Source organism: Aspergillus terreus, genomic scaffold, assembly GCF_000149615.1.
Source record: "Aspergillus terreus NIH2624 scaffold_12 genomic scaffold, whole genome shotgun sequence".
Classification (NCBI taxonomy): domain Eukaryota; kingdom Fungi; phylum Ascomycota; class Eurotiomycetes; order Eurotiales; family Aspergillaceae; genus Aspergillus; species Aspergillus terreus.
The window spans coordinates 1,171,586-1,190,254 of NT_165935.1; the positions used below are offsets into that span (position 1 = coordinate 1,171,586).

General features: G+C 53.2%; 9 protein-coding genes across 9 annotated transcripts; 7 read left to right on the plus strand and 2 right to left on the minus strand.

The window, feature by feature from the left end:
• Positions 1-624: 624 nt before the first annotated feature.
• On the plus strand, positions 625-2,226 carry ATEG_08405 (glycosyl hydrolase family 79 C-terminal domain-containing protein; the record flags this gene model as incomplete). Its single annotated transcript, XM_001217026.1, has 1 exon — positions 625-2,226. The coding sequence occupies one exon, from the start codon at positions 625-627 to the stop codon at positions 2,224-2,226; it is 1,602 nt and encodes a 533-aa protein (XP_001217026.1).
• A 1,938-nt stretch (positions 2,227-4,164) lies between these two features.
• On the minus strand, positions 4,165-5,561 carry ATEG_08406 (uncharacterized protein; the record flags this gene model as incomplete). Its single annotated transcript, XM_001217027.1, has 3 exons — positions 4,165-5,017; positions 5,072-5,195; positions 5,414-5,561. 3 exons carry the CDS (start codon positions 5,559-5,561, stop codon positions 4,165-4,167), a joined length of 1,125 nt encoding a protein of 374 aa, XP_001217027.1.
• An 877-nt stretch (positions 5,562-6,438) lies between these two features.
• ATEG_08407 (uncharacterized protein) lies at positions 6,439-7,015 on the plus strand (the record flags this gene model as incomplete). Its single annotated transcript, XM_001217028.1, has 2 exons — positions 6,439-6,814; positions 6,906-7,015. The coding sequence occupies 2 exons, from the start codon at positions 6,439-6,441 to the stop codon at positions 7,013-7,015; spliced, it is 486 nt and encodes a 161-aa protein (XP_001217028.1).
• Positions 7,016-7,510: 495 nt separating this feature from the next.
• ATEG_08408 (thioredoxin family protein) lies at positions 7,511-7,879 on the plus strand (the record flags this gene model as incomplete). Its single annotated transcript, XM_001217029.1, has 2 exons — positions 7,511-7,533; positions 7,582-7,879. 2 exons carry the CDS (start codon positions 7,511-7,513, stop codon positions 7,877-7,879), a joined length of 321 nt encoding a protein of 106 aa, XP_001217029.1.
• A 455-nt stretch (positions 7,880-8,334) lies between these two features.
• Positions 8,335-10,183, minus strand: ATEG_08409 (putative transcription regulator (RTG2); the record flags this gene model as incomplete). The annotated part of the gene is made up of 2 exons (XM_001217030.1): positions 8,335-10,018; positions 10,074-10,183. The coding sequence occupies 2 exons, from the start codon at positions 10,181-10,183 to the stop codon at positions 8,335-8,337; spliced, it is 1,794 nt and encodes a 597-aa protein (XP_001217030.1).
• Positions 10,184-11,061: 878 nt separating this feature from the next.
• On the plus strand, positions 11,062-12,849 carry ATEG_08410 (putative amino acid transporter; the record flags this gene model as incomplete). The annotated part of the gene is made up of 1 exon (XM_001217031.1): positions 11,062-12,849. The coding sequence occupies one exon, from the start codon at positions 11,062-11,064 to the stop codon at positions 12,847-12,849; it is 1,788 nt and encodes a 595-aa protein (XP_001217031.1).
• Positions 12,850-13,372: 523 nt separating this feature from the next.
• ATEG_08411 (enoyl-CoA hydratase/isomerase family protein) lies at positions 13,373-14,524 on the plus strand (the record flags this gene model as incomplete). The annotated part of the gene is made up of 3 exons (XM_001217032.1): positions 13,373-13,550; positions 13,606-13,680; positions 13,746-14,524. The coding sequence occupies 3 exons, from the start codon at positions 13,373-13,375 to the stop codon at positions 14,522-14,524; spliced, it is 1,032 nt and encodes a 343-aa protein (XP_001217032.1).
• A 618-nt stretch (positions 14,525-15,142) lies between these two features.
• Positions 15,143-16,009, plus strand: ATEG_08412 (uncharacterized protein; the record flags this gene model as incomplete). Its single annotated transcript, XM_001217033.1, has 1 exon — positions 15,143-16,009. The coding sequence occupies one exon, from the start codon at positions 15,143-15,145 to the stop codon at positions 16,007-16,009; it is 867 nt and encodes a 288-aa protein (XP_001217033.1).
• Positions 16,010-16,836: 827 nt separating this feature from the next.
• On the plus strand, positions 16,837-17,636 carry ATEG_08413 (uncharacterized protein; the record flags this gene model as incomplete). Its single annotated transcript, XM_001217034.1, has 4 exons — positions 16,837-16,890; positions 16,943-16,984; positions 17,035-17,469; positions 17,523-17,636. 4 exons carry the CDS (start codon positions 16,837-16,839, stop codon positions 17,634-17,636), a joined length of 645 nt encoding a protein of 214 aa, XP_001217034.1.
• Positions 17,637-18,669: the final 1,033 nt, after the last annotated feature.

Genomic DNA, 18,669 nt, shown 5'->3' on the forward strand with positions numbered 1-18,669 from the left:
TGAGCGTGATGACGAGAAGGCAAATTGGGTCTCATTACAACGCATCGGGAACTTTGACTGTTGCTGTGGTGTCCTAATCGTAATTAATATAGGGTTCATTGCTTCATATTATAACTGCAGGGGCATAGGCTGAGCATTGGGCGTACCTGCGTAGTAAGAAGCATCTACAATTTCTCTCCACGGATTGTCCTTAAGTCATTCATTTGGTGACTTCTGAACCATATTCAACCTATATGGGTACGTAACAATGCCCGGTGCATATCCAGTCACCAATATCAAGCTTCTCCAAAAAGAGCAAGGTCCCAAACCTATGGCCTACAAATAATAAGCCCGGGACACATTATCCCGAACCCCAGACGTCTTCTGAGGGGTATCTCCAGTATTGGAGACTGCCGATCCATTGTAGCGTTGACAATTTCTCCGCTATTTTTCCCGAGAATCAGAAGAGAGAAACGAGGATGTTGCAATTAACCGACTCCATCACTGTATAACCCCGCAGATGAAGGTAGTCATCTCACGCAGACTATTTAACCGAATGAAGCTCAAGCCATAGCTCTTATTCCACGGCACCTCCATTCCTCCATATGAGCAACCACACGATATCAATGCAGACTGCGCCTTAATATGCATCGATTTATCGCACTGGCATCGGTGCTGACCTGCGGCCAGGCCGTGGTGTTCTCCTCCGTGGACATTCCCCTCAACAGCTCCGGAGCTATCCTGAGACAAGATGCGTATGGATATTCCATCGAACCGTCCTCACTGGCACCATACCTGCAGAGCAGCCTTGCCTCAAAGCTCCTGAACCATATCGCAGACATCGCAGGCGTACCAGCGCCCATCCGCGTTGGTGGTAATATCGCTGATCAGACGCTGTTCGTGCCTGGTCTGGACGTCCCCTCGCGTGCAATCCCCAACGACACCACAGTCGACGTGCTCCAGATACAAAAGGACTGGTTTCGCGGGTGGATCGAGTATTTCCCCGATGGCACGGACTTCATTTACTGCTTGAACCTGCGCAATACGTCCGAGTCGTGGACGAACGCCATGCAGGAGGCAGCCGCCGCGATGGATGTGCTCGGGGACTCGCTATCCATGTTCGAGCTGGGTAACGAGATCGACCATTATATCAGTAAAGGATGGCGCAACGCCAGCTGGGGCACCAAGGAGTACACCCGCCAGTGGAAGCAGCTGACCAGCCAGATTATGGCGGCTGATTTCTACCGACAAGCCGAGCACCAGCCGTTGTTCCAGGCTGCCGTCTTCGCCGATCCTCCCTGGGTCCCCGACCAGCAGGACGAGATCGATGACTTTGATATTATCAATGTGACACGGGCTGGGCTCGTCGACCCCGAGATCATCAAGTCGTACGCGGTCCACCTCTACCCCCAATCAACCTGCGATGCACCCCGTCGAGCGCGTCTATCGCTCGACCTGCTATCAGATCACCAGGTCGTGTGGAGGAACTTGTCGCAATACGTTCCCCAGCAGGCGGCCGCACAGGCAGCCGGCAGCCCGCTGGTCCTCGGTGAAACGAACTCTGCGTCTTGTAGCGGACAGAGTGGTATCAGCGACACGTTCGGTGCGGCTCTCTGGGCGACGGACTATGTTCTCACGGCGGCAAGCATCGGGATCGAAAAGGTGTATTTCCACCTGGGACACCATAGCGAGTACTCGTCGTTCACGCCATTGCCGTATGAGTACGAAGGCGAGAATCTGACTGCTGGTATTCGAGCGAACTTCTACTCGCATGTATTCCTTGCGCATGTGCTCGCCAGTCATGATCATACACCGAGACAAATTACCGCGCTGCCTTCTGCAAACTCGTCCGATTTCAGTGGCTACGCCGTGTTCAAAGAGGCAGCCCGGCCGGAGCTCGAGAAGCTGGTGTTTGTCGATATGGGCGTGTGGAACTCGAGCATGGGACTTAGCAACCCTTCTACCGTATCTGCTACAGATAGCACGTTTGTCTCGCCGGGACAGCGACCTCGACGTGAGGTCCAGGTGCGTACATCGTGGCGTGCGGGAACCAAGGTGGAAATCATCAGGCTTCAGGGGCCGGGCACAAACGCAAAGAGTGAAGTCAACGTTTCGGGTGTCAGTTTCGATCCGCGCTCTGGCGAGAGGATTGGTAAAAGCAAGCCAGACCGGGCAGTTGTGCGCAGGAATGGAGTCGTGGAGTTTGAACTTCTCCAGGCAGAGGCCGTTTTGCTGCAGAGACTATAGAGTCAACTGGACGTTCGCACCGTACGCAGAGGACAAATCTATACTACGCGGCAATCAATCACTCGATGTACGACAATATCTTGTTTCCATTCCCAATCCCTGTAGTATGCTTGCATAAAGAACAATCTGTCCAATGTATCATTCAAGAGGTCGTAAGACGTAAGATCCAGCTGTATCCCATCGCCGTCTCAATAGAATACCCTGAGCTTCTCCTCATCCGTACACTCAACCAGCTCCTCCAAGCTCCCGACTCGCTCATACGAGTCCCATCGCGGGTACGCCGGCCCATCTGCGACATCCTTAATAACGCACGTAAACACCGTTGACCACCGATTTGCCCCGGCATGATAGAACGCCTCCGCAGCCGCTGCATCCCGACTGCCCGTTCGGACCACCCTATAGATCGGCTGTCCCGAAACCGCTCCTACCGCCGCCATTTCAGGCATGGGCGAGAGGTCGCGGCCGTAGCGATACCGCTCGCGAGGACGGCCCATCAGCGCTTGCTGAACCGACAGGTAGATCAGGGGTGGGTGGTCCGAGGCGTCTGGCAGGCAGGCTTGCAGCGCTGCGCCGGTAGCCACCCACGGCATGAACAAGCCGACAGGGCGCGCGTCATTCTGCACTTTCGGCGCAGGCTCGGGCGGTCGCTGGAGGTTGCAGTCTGCGGGATGTGGTCGGGCGTCATCACCGATGAAGGCGTACCAGCATTCCGTGCGGGCGGAGGCGAGTAGAGGGAACCAGTGTCGGAAGTCGGTCGGCGTGGCGGGATGGGAGGTGATATAGGCGTCATTGAAGAAGTGGCCCAGCGTTACGAATCGGTCCTTCGTTGGGCTGCTGCGAATGAGGTCCTGGTGAGACGAGATGGTCTCTAGGGGCTTTGGACGAGCCTTCGGCGGTGGTGGTGGGGGGATAGGGTACGCCCAGTAATCGTAGGCAGAGGAGTCAGAGCCTCGTCGCTGACGACGTGGCCGGGGATTGTCGCTGTTCATGGGGAGGGGGAGGCTGTCCGTCATTTGGGGTGCCACACGAGTAGTGTCGTGGTAGTGAATAGACATGGTTTGCTCCGGTACCAGGGGGTTATTAGGCAGATCGGCTGCCTCGTCGGGTCGGTGAGGCTCCATCTCTGCTTGAGGGCGAAGGGCTGCTCCAGCAGTGCCGCTGTTCAGCATGAAGGAATCCTCGCGAGCGGCAATATCACCAGTGGGATCAAGAATCGGGGCGTGACGCATGTCTTTGATGGGGTTTCTTCGATATCTACATTTAATCACTCGAGGGACGGCAGACTCTCCGTTTAAATATTACGAAAGAAGCTTGTCTGCCTTGACTGGCTGCGGCTGATGGGAATACGAGGCCATCAGCCTACTTCACAAGCGGAGGAAGCAGGAACCAACATGATTGGAAGTAGACTACTATGCTGGGATTGCGCGACGTGGGTGCATGGGAATGGGTGTATCACCACCCAATAAGCCTCTCTTTCTCCCATCCCAACTGCTACTAGCACAAGCTCCATGCACTGCTGCCTGGACCCGAAGCCGTAGGTCAACTGGATTGGTAGGGTCGAGCTCGTCCTTCAGCCGCATACCCCTCAGGACATCGCTTTCAATGTGGAAGATACCGATCTGGGGAGGCGATGAAGGCTTGCGTCTTATCTCGAATGTGGCGCTGTGCAGCTGCTCCCATTTCCGATACAAAGGCTCGTTGTGGGGATACCGGCGTAGAGGTTCTCCGGTTTTGATCGTCAGACTTTGCAGTTTTCTGGGAAATCTCATCGTATAGAAAGCTTGTCCAATATCCAGTACTGAGGCGTAGTTCAGCACAGGCTTGATAGGCGCACGTATGTTAGCTATCCCCAGTTCCAGGTGGATCGAGAGATGTCGCAGATGCGGAAAACGGGTAGCGAGAGTTAAGAGTATGTCCTCCGGCTGGAAGATGGAACGGTCAGTGGTTGGTATCATAGACCTTGGAAGTGTGCTTTACCCATTGCCCATCTCGGCGATTGCAATCTATCTCCAAGTCCTCGATATGTGGACATCTTGAATGTAGAAGCTCGAGGTCGGGCGCGGTTAGTGTTTCACGATGGATGGATAACCCCGACTGTGTGAGCTGCTCAGGGCTCCGTTCGCATTCATGGAGGCAAATATGGACTAGACCAGGATGGTTCGTGACGGCTTCAACCGAACATGAGTGGCCCCTTATCTCCAGATGGACCAGACTCGTGAAGGCCATGAGGAACCGATCAATGTCCTCTGCGGGTACTGATTCTTCTTCATTATATGCCAGTAGAGTGAAATGGCGTAGATGCTGCACGTAACCCGTAAGTAGGCCCAGATTGTGACGGTCAGGTTGGGGCCCGAGAGTCAACGAGGAGAGTTGGTCCCAGCGAAATCCGTCTCTCCAGTGTGGCCATTCGAGGTGACCAATCTGGTATCCGTTTAGAGATAAGTCCTTGATCGGTGGAAATACGTCGGGCTCTGATAGGTGAAAGTTGGTTATGCTGGGAAACATAAGGTGACGCAGGTTGCAGTGATCATGCTGATCAACCACGCTCAAGGACAAGGAGCGGAGGTTTGGACAAGCGAAAAGAAGCTTCTGCAGGGCGAGTAGTCTCGAATTTGGCCCCTCATGTATGCCAGCTCCTACATCAACAGCCGCATGTAGTGATGATACTGGAGAGAGCTTCATGGGAGCCTTCATAGTTCCATCTTGGTCGAGTAGTTCTAGCGTCGGCCGACGAGGGTGGGCTACTAAGGCCTCGATGAACCCCGGGGATAGGTGCTTTGAGCTATATAGGCTTTACGTAGTGTATATCAGTATGAGAACACTAATCCACAAAAGTAGCACCTACATCACGTTTTGAAGATTCGGTAACCGGCTGACTACCTTCAACGCCTTGAATAGTAGGTCAACATCGCCAATACTCAGGATCGTGGCTTCGCGGACATGGCTGCGAATGTTCTCACTGAAATCGTCTAGCCGCGTAAGTAAACCATTCACACTATTGTAGGTCTTATCGTTCCAGTCCTTCCTGAGTACAATGCTGCGGTAAAGCGAAGGTGTTGCTAAAGCGTAGAACTTTCGGCAAACCAGACACACATTATACAGCCACTGCCGGCCATGCACTCCCAGCTGTTCAAGCGAGAGGAAGAGTTACTTTCATATCTCCAGTCATTAATTCTCAAGGACATACCGTGTGAAAGACGATATACCACACATCTGCTGGTAAGATATCCTGGCATGGCTGAGCTAGCGTTGAAGCAGAGGTCGAACATCGCGGGCTCTCGAATACCTCGTGCGACATACTGATTAATCTCCATGCACATCATCGGGATTGGCATTGTGCGGGGAATCTGGGGTTCATTTATATCTCATCCTGCAAAGCGGGGTTGTCAACGGGTCAGACGGACAGCTGAGGAGGTGAAGTCGTGAGGAGACGCCATTTGATGCTGCCATGACTGAGGGGTATGTATAATGGGGGTATACCTAGTAGGCTGGTCGGTTGAGGAGAAGAAGTCGGCTGAAGTCTTCTATGTCTGTTAAATTCAGCAGTTATTTGTCTCGCGCACGGACATTCTTGCGTGCAACACTATTCGCAAGAATAATCCCAGAGCAGCTACAGCTGTCACAGGAGGGCAGTTGTTGTGTGTGGTGGTTGTGGTCGAACATAGAGTAAAGATCTAGACCTATACATGTTCTCAATGACATCATGTATTCGATCTATCGTGGTCTACCGATATGCTTTCTCACCCGTCTGCTCTAGTACATAGTTACCACTCCACTCATCACACCAACTGGATACCTCTTGATTGATGATCAGCTTGAAATGAGATGTTGTTTACGCACAGCCTATGACTGCCCGTATGCGGAATGCTCGTCTTCCTCCTGTCCGAGCCGTGCCGGTGGCAAACCGGAGAGAAGAGCTAGACATCGATCGACCGTGCATTATTCTTCTCACCGTGATCTCCAGCCCGTCTCAATGCCACACTGAACAACAGTCGATTGTCCCATCCGATGTCCAGTTCGGAAGATATCCCGTCCACCTCCCACAAACCAATATGTCGCCAGTACCTGGTCTGCAAGACTTCCTTCCAGCGACACTACACCGTCACGTCGACCGACGACCGACCGCTTTTATACGGCGAAATATCCTCCTTCACTCACAAACCCGATCTGCTCCTACACGCGGGCGCTGACAAGAACGGTCCGGTCATCGCGATGTGCAAATTTCCCAAGTTCTCGAGCGTGTTGAAGGTGGGCCTCGGAAGTCCCCAAACCGACTACGCGACGCAGTGGGAGGACATGATCACGGAGAAGGTCGGGGGTTCGGAATATCGCTGGTCGATGAATCTGCAGACCTCTCCCGATAAATCACGGAAACGGACCCAGTTCGTGTGGAAACGGACGCAGCATGTTACTGTGGACGGCGTCAGTGCGTCCAAGCTGAGCAGTCGGAACTTCAAACTTTTGGATGACTCGGGTAATATCGTGGCTGTTTTTACCAGCGACAGAACGTACCGGAAGTGTGGCAAACTGCAGGTCAATGTGGACTACGGGCAGGACTTTGACACGATGGTCTTTATTACCTGCCTGGGTTTGTACGAAAAAGCCAGGCGACGAAAAAACAAGAGCGCAGGTGGAGGCGGCGGCGGCGCTCCATGACACTCATCTACGAAGTAATTTAGGTCTGTTTATCTGTATATTGCTTCATATCGTGCGATATCAGGCGGTGACGGACGATGAGCGAAGGTGTACCTATGACATCTGCGTCAGCACCCTATGCACGGGACGATGATCATCTATAGAGACCCTATTTATATCCTTGTGTACCTGCAACTAGCCTGATTTGTACTACGCAGGTGAAGAGAATCATCCGATCGTTGCATCTGTCCGTGCAGCATAGGCCGCGGTCAGACCCGGAAATAACTCGGTCGGTCTGGCCGGCGAACCCCATCGTCCCACTAGGCGAACAACGTGGTGAGACGGGCGATTCGAGGCCGATGTAGAACCTACACAGCCAGTCCATGACCGTCATCATTATCATTCCTGCGAGAACAGCACAGTCATTCGACCGGACACCTCAGGAGACTACCGGTGGAGTCTCACTGCAAACGTCATATACTTCCGGTTTATCGCCGCCATCGATGTATATAAAACCCAGGCATCCCAGGAGGAGATTGAGGAGTTGCAAGAAAAAAAAGCTATTCTATTCTCAAGATCGCTTATAGACAATCATATGTTTAATACCGACTTTGTCCAGTCATTCTATACACACCGAAACACCAGCACAATGCCTGTCCGAGAAGTCAACACGTCAGTTCCACCAACCCGTTGCGACAGACCTTGACTAACCAGCAACAGGTTCCAGGAATTCCAGGAGATCATCAACAAAGACACTCCGAGCGTCTTCGATTTCTGCACCGATGGGTGTAGCTCCTGCAAGGCCACCTCGCCCCGATTCGAGCATCTCGCCGAGGACATCGAGGGTCCCGAGTTCTACAAACTGAATGTCGAAAAAGTGCCAGACGCAGCACACGAAGCCGGAATCACTGCCATGCCCACCTTTATAACGTTCAAGAACGGCGCCAAAATGGACGAGCTGATCGGAGCGGAACCCCATAGACTACAGGCCTTCGTGGAGGGCGCAGCGAAGATGTGAGACGATAGACCATCACGATTATTACACCATGATCCGATTGTCGCCGCTGATCATCTACCCATGCCATGTCAATGCATGAGAAAATAATGTTTCCAATGGCGTTTTGTATCATATCTTGTTCTCAATCATAATATCTTTCTCCTCGAAAAGAGCCCATTGCACAACCAGTAGCCCTAAGACGAAAGCATAGAGCCCTAGGCCCGATCTTTTCTGATCGGTGATTGACTTTTGGCGGCCATCGTTAGTAGGTGTTGTACACTACATACACCACAGGCACACCTGTAGCGGTAGAAAGAAGTTGGAAACATTGTAGATGATGATGAGCGCAGGATGGCCTGGCCTTTTATAAGGCATCGTCCAAGTGGCCGACAAACACAGAAAGATGGACACCACCCGGGTATCTGATCGGCATCGGCACCTTGAGCTACAGAAACGGTACTCCCAAAACTCATGGACTACAGTAAATCGACCTCCACAAGAACCACCTTGACCTTCATCCCCCATCCATGTCGCCCCCCTATCCAATGCTTCTTTTTCCCTACCTTCTTGATCTTCTTCAGATCCTTTTCGAGCTCTTCCTTCAGCCGCGTAGGATCGTACGCCACCTTCTGGACCGAGATCTTCAACTCAATGCCCTCCTTGTTGCCTTTCTTCCCTAGGTCTGTCGCCCATCGCGCGCTAGGGACTATCCGAGGTCGGGCAGGGTCCACTGTCCCCGTCGGATATAACCGAGCAATCACCAGTCCGACCTTCCCCAGGTAGCGAGTCCACCACACCTCTTCACGGGTGAGCAGGGCCCGCAGCCGTTCCTTAAAGTCCAACTCACGCGGTGGTAGTTCTCCGCCATATCTCTCCTGCAACATCAGCGCCAGCCGTGCTCGATCTCCGTGGGGGATCCCATGAGCAGAGGCAAGGAGGCCGGCGCTGGTGCAATATAACGCCGCAGTCGAAGATAGCTCCTTCGACATCGGTGCATGCAAGTACAAGGAATTGGCAAAAGCCTGTATGACATGAGCAGTGATGGTGTGTGGGAAGTGCTTCTTCCCATCGGGGCGTGGAATAGCCGAGAGCATCAGGTAGGCAATCGCTTGAGCGGATGTCGGCGCGAAACTCACGGTCGCTACCTCGAGAGGATCCTGCTGTCGAATAACGGGGACAATGCGCTGGAAAAGGACACCCTCACGAACGCCGCCCTGGCAGAAATGGGCTTTGTTGATGCCATGGGGCACCGCATTTGCCAGTGCGTTGACCAGAAACGCGACCGAGGGGACTTGCTCGCGCCGCCGATCGGAAACGCGGAAGATATCCTGGGCCGTCCGGGCAATTTTCTTCAATGCCTCGGTGTTTTCGAAATCCTCTCTGCCGGCCGAGTATCCGTTAATGATGGAGATGGGGTAATATTCGCCACGGACTTGATGCAGGTAGAGCAGGAGATATCCCCAACCGCGGAACCCTCCACCGGACAGATACAGATCAAAGCCGCCCTGTTTTCGGGCCTTCTCTTCCAGATGCTGCGGGATCTCCAACTCGTCCCAGGCATTGCGGAAATTCGTCTCCATCTCGTTGCGGAACTTCTCTTCGGCCTCCCGTGCCTCCTCCTTGCTTTTTCCCTTCTTCAGCTCCGCCAGTTTTTGCGTCAGGGCTGCGGCGCCATACGGGAAACTGATGGCTCCCTTCGGACTGATGTGGACATTGCCCGCATGCGACATGATCCACGTCATCTGCATACTACCGCCCCCAAGGTCCATCGCCAGGCCTTCAATGTCCGAGAACCCGCTCGCGATCCCCCAGGCGCCGATGACGCCTTCCTGCTCCTTCGGCAGTATCTCAACGGGGATATTGGTCGCATGCTCAATCGCGTCGACGAATTCTTTCGCGTTGATAGCTAGTCGCGTGGCTTCTGTGGCGATAATCCGGATATTTTTCGGTGGCACCCCGATATCCACGCAGACAATCTGAAACCGAACAAGGACGCCGACTACCCGTTCGATAATATGCTGCGGGATGGGGATCCGCTCCCCCGTGTCTGGATCGAACTGTGCATCGTAAAGCGAGATGTTGAACCGTCGCGCGTGGACCGTAGGGATAATCCGAGTGGTTGGGGGGGTGAGGTCGGAGATACTACAGCGGATGCCGTTGCTGGAGCGGTGAGCACGAGTACATGCATGCAGCACGGGCTCCTAGATGGACTCACCTTCCCAAGTCAATCACTCCAAACAGGTATGCCTTCTCTCCGGGACCGCTCGTCACGGTCCTGTCGGGCAAGGAATGGGCCTTTGAAGGCAGTTGAGGTCCGCCGCCCATCGTCGAGTCGCACACTTGAAGTTTTCCGGTATGGAAGGGCGATGAATTATCAGCGACACACCGTTGATATCATTCCACTGCGTCCAACTCGAAGGGTAGAAGAACCCCTGGATGGAGGACTTCCGCAACCAGACGGCCGTTGTGCCTCATGACGTCAACCAAAACCCCTACCCGTGTTTATATTTCGGTATCGGGTGATCGAATCATCAAGAGAAAGGGGAAAAAGAGGACCTTTCGGACGTGTCAGCCGGCGGAGATGATTCTCACTAGGCGTTGGCAGAAGTCGCGTCATTGGCGCTGCATGAAGTAGATGGCTTAGCGTAAGCCCGCGTGATGGATACACGCTGTTCAGACTATCAGACCCAGCAAGGATGTCCAGCTTTAGATTGCTCAACGATCGCCAGATCGTCACAACAAGTGATATTGAAGGAGAGATGAAGTATATGCCACTGTGGTCGCGATATATATTTTCTGTCTGGATGGGGTTCCAGCGCTGAGAGAGTGATCCCTAACACCTAACAGCACATCCACCCTCTGAGTAGATTAGAGTACCCCGTAAAGTCTTATATCATTTAATTCAGAGTCCCCTGACTTTATTGTACAAGACAAATCCACCTGAACCAGTCATAATGCATCATGCGAATAGAATCATGGTGGATGCAGATGGAAGACAGGGATGAGTCAGCACTGATGTCAGTCCTTCCCGATGGGGAAATCCGCTGGTGTTCTTCTCTTCTTCCTCTTTCTTTCGTCTTTCTCTCGTCACCACAACTCCCGCTGCCTCTCCCAACAGCACCATGCTATCTCGCGATCCCTTGGACGTCCCTTGATCACTGGTTTGGTCATTTCCTCTATTTTTCTGACTGCTCGCCCTCGTCATGGCTGAAGACTCCGGCAATTCCTCGGCTGCGGCCTCGTCCGTTCGTGAACCTCAGGATCAATCCGAGATCTTGTCCCAGCACCTCCATCCTCATTTCACCGGCTCGCTGCGAGATGAATCCCCCATTGCTTCCGGAATCGAGAGAGACCACCATGAGCCGGAGAGCTCAACTCTCCCCGTGGAGGATCCGCCACAGTCCTCGCTCAAACTCCAGGGCGGAGATATCCACCGCGATCTGTACCGTCTCGATGCCAAATCGAAGCAGGCGAAACTCGACAAGCGTGCAGCCAGCTTTTCCTTTATCCCTCGTGAACCCGAAGACACGATCGACGAGGCAGTCACCGCCCTGGAACCAGGCAGCTTTCGTCGACATTTCATCCGCCAACACAACGGTCACTTCGACAATCCCGGCGTCACCACATCCTTTCTGGACTTTCTCGATCTCTATGGCAACTTTGCCGGTGAAGACCTAGCGGAGACGGAAGACGAGGAATCGGTTGTGACGGATGAACAAGAGGCAGAGGAAGGCCGACGACGTCCATCAGAGCGCACCCCGTTGCTTCGGGCTCGGAAGCGCTCACGGGTTGGTCGTCCAGGCGATGCGTCCGATGTCAAGACTTTCTTCACTTTGCTAAAGGCGTTTATCGGCACGGGGATTATCTTCCTGCCAAAGGCCTTTCGGAATGGTGGCATTCTCTTTTCGTCGGTGACGCTGGTTACCGTCTCCCTGATCACCACTCTCTGCTTCCACCTGTTGCTGAAATGTCGGAGTCAGTACGGCGGTGGGTATGGTGATCTCGGCGAACGGATCGCCGGACCTCGTCTCCGGTCGTTGATTCTCTCCTCCATCGCCCTCTCTCAGATCGGCTTTGTGTGTGCTTGCATCATCTTCACAGCGGAGAATCTTCACGTCTTTCTTCGTGCGGTCGCATCCCATTCCATGATCGTCTGGTCCACCGGGGGGTTGATCCTGCTCCAGGTGGTGGTGCTGACTCCCTTGTCCTGGATTCGGAACATCTCCAAACTTGGCCCAGTGGCGTTACTGGCCGATGTTTTTATCCTCATTGGGCTAGGTTATATCTACTACTATGATATTGCAACTATGGCCGCGCGACACGGATTAGAGCCGAGTGTCCAGCTTTTCAACCCCAGTTCGTTCACCCTGACGATCGGCTCCTGCATCTTCACCTTCGAAGGCATTGGTTTAATCCTCCCGGTCCAATCCTCTATGAAACGACCGGAGCATTTCAATTACCTGCTCTACATTGTCATGGCAATCATTACCGTCCTATTTACTGCAGTCGGAGCGCTATCCTATGGGACCTTTGGCGAGCAGACGCAGACGGAAATTTTCAGTAATTTTCCCCAGTCGAGCCCCCTCGTCAACACCATCCAGTTCCTCTATTCCTTGGCCATTCTCGTTGGGACTCCAATTCAGTTGTTCCCCGCCTCCCGCATCCTGGAGGGCAAACTCTTTGGTCCGAAATCCGGGAAGCGTGACCCGTCGATAAAATGGAAGAAAAACGTGTTTCGGACGGGGATGGTTATTGCCTGCGGAATGGTGGCTGGGGTTGGCGCCGGGGACTTGGACAAGTTTGTCTCGTTGATCGGGTCGTTTGCCTGTGTACCCCTGGTGTACATCTACCCAGCCTACCTGCATCGCCGGGGAGTTGCTCAGTCGACATGGGTTAAACGGGGCGACCTCGCCATGATGACACTGGGGTTGGTGTTTATGATTTACACTACGACGTCCACCATTTCGGTATGGATGCAAGGTAGCCCGTGAGGTGAGCCATGGGTTATCGGTTGTAGTGTCTTGACCAGCGTTCTCTGTCTTTCAACAATGAAGATTATGTAGCCGCTTCATCTGGAGGAATAGGATGAAGGATCTCGTGCCCCTCGCGCCTCAAGCATCGTAGAGCGACTCCGATCGGCTGGTCGTCAGTGTAGCATCTATCGTGGTAGGAGCATATGGTGTAGTATATATATGCAAGCATAAATCGGATTTCTTTATTAACTCGTTTTTGCTTGGTTGATTTACTTGAAGCAACCGTTATAGCTACACTATAAGCGATGGATGGTCCCACATTCGGCCAAGTGCCGGCGATGCGGGGGATCAACTGATAACCGCGGTCGAGGAAAACATTATCCTCTACTTCATCCTCTAAGGGAAGTCGAGCTCAATGCAGTCACCTACTGGCGATCGGTTTTGAACAAGATGTCGTCGACCTACACCCACCTTCTCGTGGATATCCGCGATCAGATCGGGGTCATCAAGGTGCGTACGATACTGTCTGTAGCGAATGAGAATGACCTCAATTTTTGACCCTCAACAGCTCAACAGACCCGAATCCCTCAATGCCTGGAATGAAATCCTTCTCATGGACATGGTCGCGGCATTCCGTGACCTGGACGAGCACCCGGACACTGTGTTCACGGTCCTGACCGGCGAGGGCCGTTTCTTCTCTGCCGGGGCTGATATCAAAGGTACGAGCCCGATGGGTATTCATTCGACGTGAACAGACCCTAATAATTATCCTAGGGGGTATTGAGACACCCCCGCCAGAGTCAACCGCCGCACAGACGAAGCTGTTCTATATGCGCAAGTTCTCCCGCGGTACGACCCAGTAACAACTCGCTCCACCACACTACAGGGTACTTTGTACTGATATCCGCGACCAGAAATGGAACTCTTCCGCTCAATGATCGATCACCGAAAGGTGTTTGTCCTAGCGTTAAACGGTCCAGCCGTCGGCGGCGGCGCGGCCTGGTTCGAAGGCATTGCCGATATCGTCGTCGCGGCGAAGGGAGCCTACATGCAGGTCCCTTTCAGTTCCCTCGGCCTGGTCCCGGAATTTGGCGCGGCGCCGACCTTTGCTCGGAATATCGGCGCTCGCCGGGCCAACGACTTCCTGATGTTCGGCCGCAAGTGCTCGGTCGAGGAGATGGAATCGTGGGGGCTGATCAATCGGATCTTTCCTGCGGAGGGGTTCCATGAGCGCGTTCGCGGCTTTCTGAAAGAACAGTTGGCGGTTAATGATGGTAAGAGTATGATGGAGACGAAGCGGTTGCAGAATGCCCCCTTGAGAGGGGAACGGATCCTGGCCATGTTTGATGCTGCCCACGCATTGGCTGAGCGGTTTGTGGATGGGGCGCCTGTGGAGCGGTTTCGCAAGAAGACTGAGCAGTTGTCGAAAGGTCAGCCAATGTGTTTCTGCTTTGTTCTCAGGTCTGACGTTGGATATAGCGAGTGTGGCGCGTGGAGGGAAGACAAAGGCCTCCTTGTAGAATTGATTAATCGTCCTTTTACCAGCGAGACGGCATCCTACTATAGAATCATGTCTCCTATATGTATATGGACAATCAATACTTATCCGTCGAAGGCCTGTAAATCCAATCCGCGTTTGTGGAGAACTACACACTCTCGATGGCATGAAAGGTCAGCAGCAGATCGTCAATAACTTTGGATTCCCACAGACTGTTCGGTCTTTGGGCCGAAGAGGATGACTTTATCCGGTTGTAGATGATGCGGCTAGGAACGATGCACAGGACGCGTTGCAATGGTATAAGCCTGTGGCTTCCTGGACGCACACATATCATCTTGGCTAAGCTGTCTCGGAGCGTCATGTCCCATATCATTTGACGTCGTAAGATCCCATATGAAATGACTGACCAAGAAGCAGAAGCGATGTTATTTGCATCTCGACTATACTGCGGGGAAGCCTTGTAGAGGACCGTGTTTAGCCTGAATTGCGCGCCCTGTGACAGTAAGCCACTCCTCATATACGCAACAAAGACCAGTTGCTGACGAATATTTAGTCCCCCATCCCGCGTCCCCCCATCCCCGGAGATCTAGACAGCAGAGGATACCAGACTGCTTGCTCCAGACCGAAGACAAGATGGCTGATTCCCCATATAGACTGACCGAAGAACAAAAGGCCCATTTCCTTCAGCATGGCTACGTGCGCATACCGGACTGCTTCTCACGCGAAAAAGCCGCGGAATGGACGAGTGACGTGTGGATCCGACTTGGATACTCGCCAACTGACAAGACGACGTGGAAAAAGGAGCGCATTAACATGCCGCGCCATCGCTCCGCCCCCGTGAGCGACTTTGCCCCGAAAGCGTGGGCGGCCATCTGCGAACTCTGCGGCGGCGAGGAACGGGTGTCTGATATTTCTTCGGAATGGGGGGATGGCCTCATAGTCAACCTAGGGAGTGACGAGTGGGAGGGCCGTTGGCCAGACCCGCGCGACCTGGATAATTGGCATGTGGACGGGGATTTCTTCGTGCATTACTTGGATTCGCCGGAGCAAGCGTTGCTGGTCATTCCGTTGTTCACAGACATACAGGAGCATGGTGGCGGTACGATGATCTGCCCTCAGGCCATACCGCTCATTGCGAAACATCTGGTAAGTAGGCCCTGGCTCGATAGTGTTTCGCTTTGTTGTATGAGCATGTTGCCTAACCACTGGAAGTATGAACACCCGGAAGGCGTGTCGCCGCAGATGGTGCCTCGAGGTATAACGGTAGAGCACGAGGGGCTGGAGTTTTACCTGTCTCTGGTTCGGGGATGCGATGAGTTTCATGAAATGACAGGAAACGTTGGAGATGTCATTCTGATGCACCCCTTCATGTGCCATTCAGCTTCGAAGAATAGTCTGCGCATTCCCCGGATCATCACCAACCCACCCGTCGGTCTGAAGGAGCCGTTCAATTTCGATCGGGATGATCCCAACCAGTACAGCTTGGTTGAGCGAAAGACTCTCCTTGCGCTGGGGAAGGATCGGTTGCCGGGATGGAAAATTACGACGGAGCGGAAGCGAATCGTCCCTGCGAGGATGAAAGCAGCGAGAGAGATGAAGGAACAGGAACTGCTACGGCTTCAGAAGGCGCGCGGGCTGGATGGTGCAGTCCAGCGAGCGGACGAGGGCGAATGGTTATAGCCATTACATCGCATAGGGTATGCAGTCACATGAGATATCACCATTGAATGGACGTTTCAAGTGCCAGCTTCCAATTTTGAATAATGAACGTCACGTATAAGAGTAATCTCCATTGATCGCTGCAACGGCCAATAATTGCGTGGACTCTTTCATCATCCTCGGTAGTGCATGGGTCGATGGGACTTTGCCATACGGAGCCCTGCCATGACGGAGACCGGAATGATGCAATCCATCCGGATCACCGATTGGTTGTTAGTATACTTGCTCCCTATGTTAAAAATGATTTGTTCTCAGCATCATTGTGCCAGACGCCCAAGCCGTGAGTGTGGGCCCAGGCACCACCGGAGCACCCAACTGGGAGCGTCGTCCGCCCCTAATTGATACCACGAGGGTTCTCCGGGGGATGCCCAGATCCCCCGGATATTGCAAGTCTGGGGTGTTCGCTTCGACGACGCTGGTATATGGAGTGATGGTCTCAAACCCTCAGCCATTGGTGAACAACCATGCTCCAACGACCCCTGTGGACATGCTGAGAGGACCTCGGACATTGCAATGGCGTCGAGCAGGTTTCATCTCAATGAGTGCTTTAATTGTGATGGTGGACGCAGGAGCTGGAGGAGTGCTTTCCATCCCCGTCACATGTGAAAGTCGAGGTTCGGCAGGTCCCCCAAGCATGTGAAGGATCCACCCATCTATATACTCTCCTGACTATAAGTTCACCCAAGTCCAATGCTCTGAACAAGCCATTGAACAGAAATAGAGCTCTCTCGGATCAACTCTTTTGTATTAATCGCATCCCCAATACCTACCGTTCCGAAATATCCAAAATGGCCGTCCCTGCCGAGATTACCATCCCGACCCTGAAGGGCTCCTGGACTCTGGTAGAGACATCCCGCGCGCTCCCGGTGTGAAGACAATACTAACTACGAACAGGACAGTTCAGTCACGGAGGGAATGGATGATGTTCTGAAGCTGGTGGGCACATAATCCCCGACCTACCCATGACGTCTATTGACCTCCTCCAGCAAGGCGTTGGATGGTTGACGCGCAAGGCAATCAACACCGCAACTGTTACTCTGAAGTTCACCTCCACTCCTGAAACGTCAGCTGCTGGGACCCCGACCACTCGTCTGACCATGAACCAAGCCCTCACGGGAGGCATTGGAGCCTCGACCGAGGAGCGTATCATGGACTGGACCGAGCGGGAGCGTAGCAACCATATCTACGGAGATACCCTGACCAAGAGTCAGTTCATCAAAGGGATCAAGAAGGACGACGGTTCGATCGTGCCGGAGTTGTCGCTGCAATCGAAGCCGGCGTCCAAGGAGCAGGAGGAAGCGATTGTGAAGTTTCTCACTGGAGGAAAGCCACACTTGACGGGTGAGACTGAAGACGAGCTCAAAGATCTCTACATTCATGACTTTGGACGGAATGAGAAGGCTGGATGGACCGCGGAGCAGGTATTTGAGTCCCCTCGCCCGGATGAATGTCTTGGAGGCTAATGGTCGATCAGGTTTGGGGATTGGAAGATATCGGCTCCCAGCAGTATTTGACGCGGCGGGTGGTGGTAGTCAAGGGAGACACCTTTGAGAAGGCACACATGGTCTACAAGTTCTCGGGTCTGTAAGCGAGGTGCCTTCGTGCGCCTTTTGATTGCATCCAGATACATGTATCTTTAACCTAGAAGCATTGAATACAAGGGCATATAGAACAAGACTTGGGGCACCCGATATACTATCGCGACATATCACATGACATGCGCAGTGACTGTGACAATCATGTGACACAGAAGCTCTCGCGATCTCATCTCTTTTGGGCATTGCTCTCTTTGTATTAGTTTTCCAGCAGGCGATCGATTCCCTGTTGGTGGTTCCTTGTTAAATCAATCTCATGTCGTGCTGGTTAGTGGTCAAGCATTGAGCCTTCCGCTCCTTCGGGGCTCAATAACGGAGACATACGACAATGCGCTATGTCTCCATTTCCAAAATGGGACCCACGGTGCGTCTGGCTGAGCCCACTGAAAACCGCCGCAATTGCCGTATTTCCAGTAGTCGACCGTATTGCGCCGAGGTGAGTGTGTTTCGTTCTTCGTCGCCCCAGATCCCAGGTCTAGAGCCACAAGTCAATATCCACTATCACCGTAGTGACCGAGCTTCAGACCCAGTCGGCAGTATGCCTTAGCGAATTCCAGGCGTTGAATCCAGAGACTTGGCTGCCCGGCGCCAGCGATAGTAACCAAGGCAAAGAACGCCTTCATGTTGCAATGATTTGGTGAGCATGATATCTACAGCAACAGTAACATGCTTCTAATATGATTTCGGCGACCGTTACGCGCCAGTCGAGTCGATTGATCTCCACTACCTCCCCGGGACGACCGTGCGGGGAGACCGAACTGCTGGGTCTCTATGGGGTTATCACAAGGTAGTCATAGTAATACTAGTGGACATAATAATAGTAGCAGTAGTAGTCATCAAAATAGTAGCAATAGGCCACGTTGTAGGAGAGCGTGGTGTGGCTCCACCGTGTAACCTGTCATATCTCCTATCTCATGTCTCTCCTGCGCATCCACCACCGCCAGCCCTAAGCCTACCAGCTTCAAACTGATCGCATGATCGCAGCCGAAGTGACATCTCGCTTGTTTGGGGCGGATGTAACGCTCA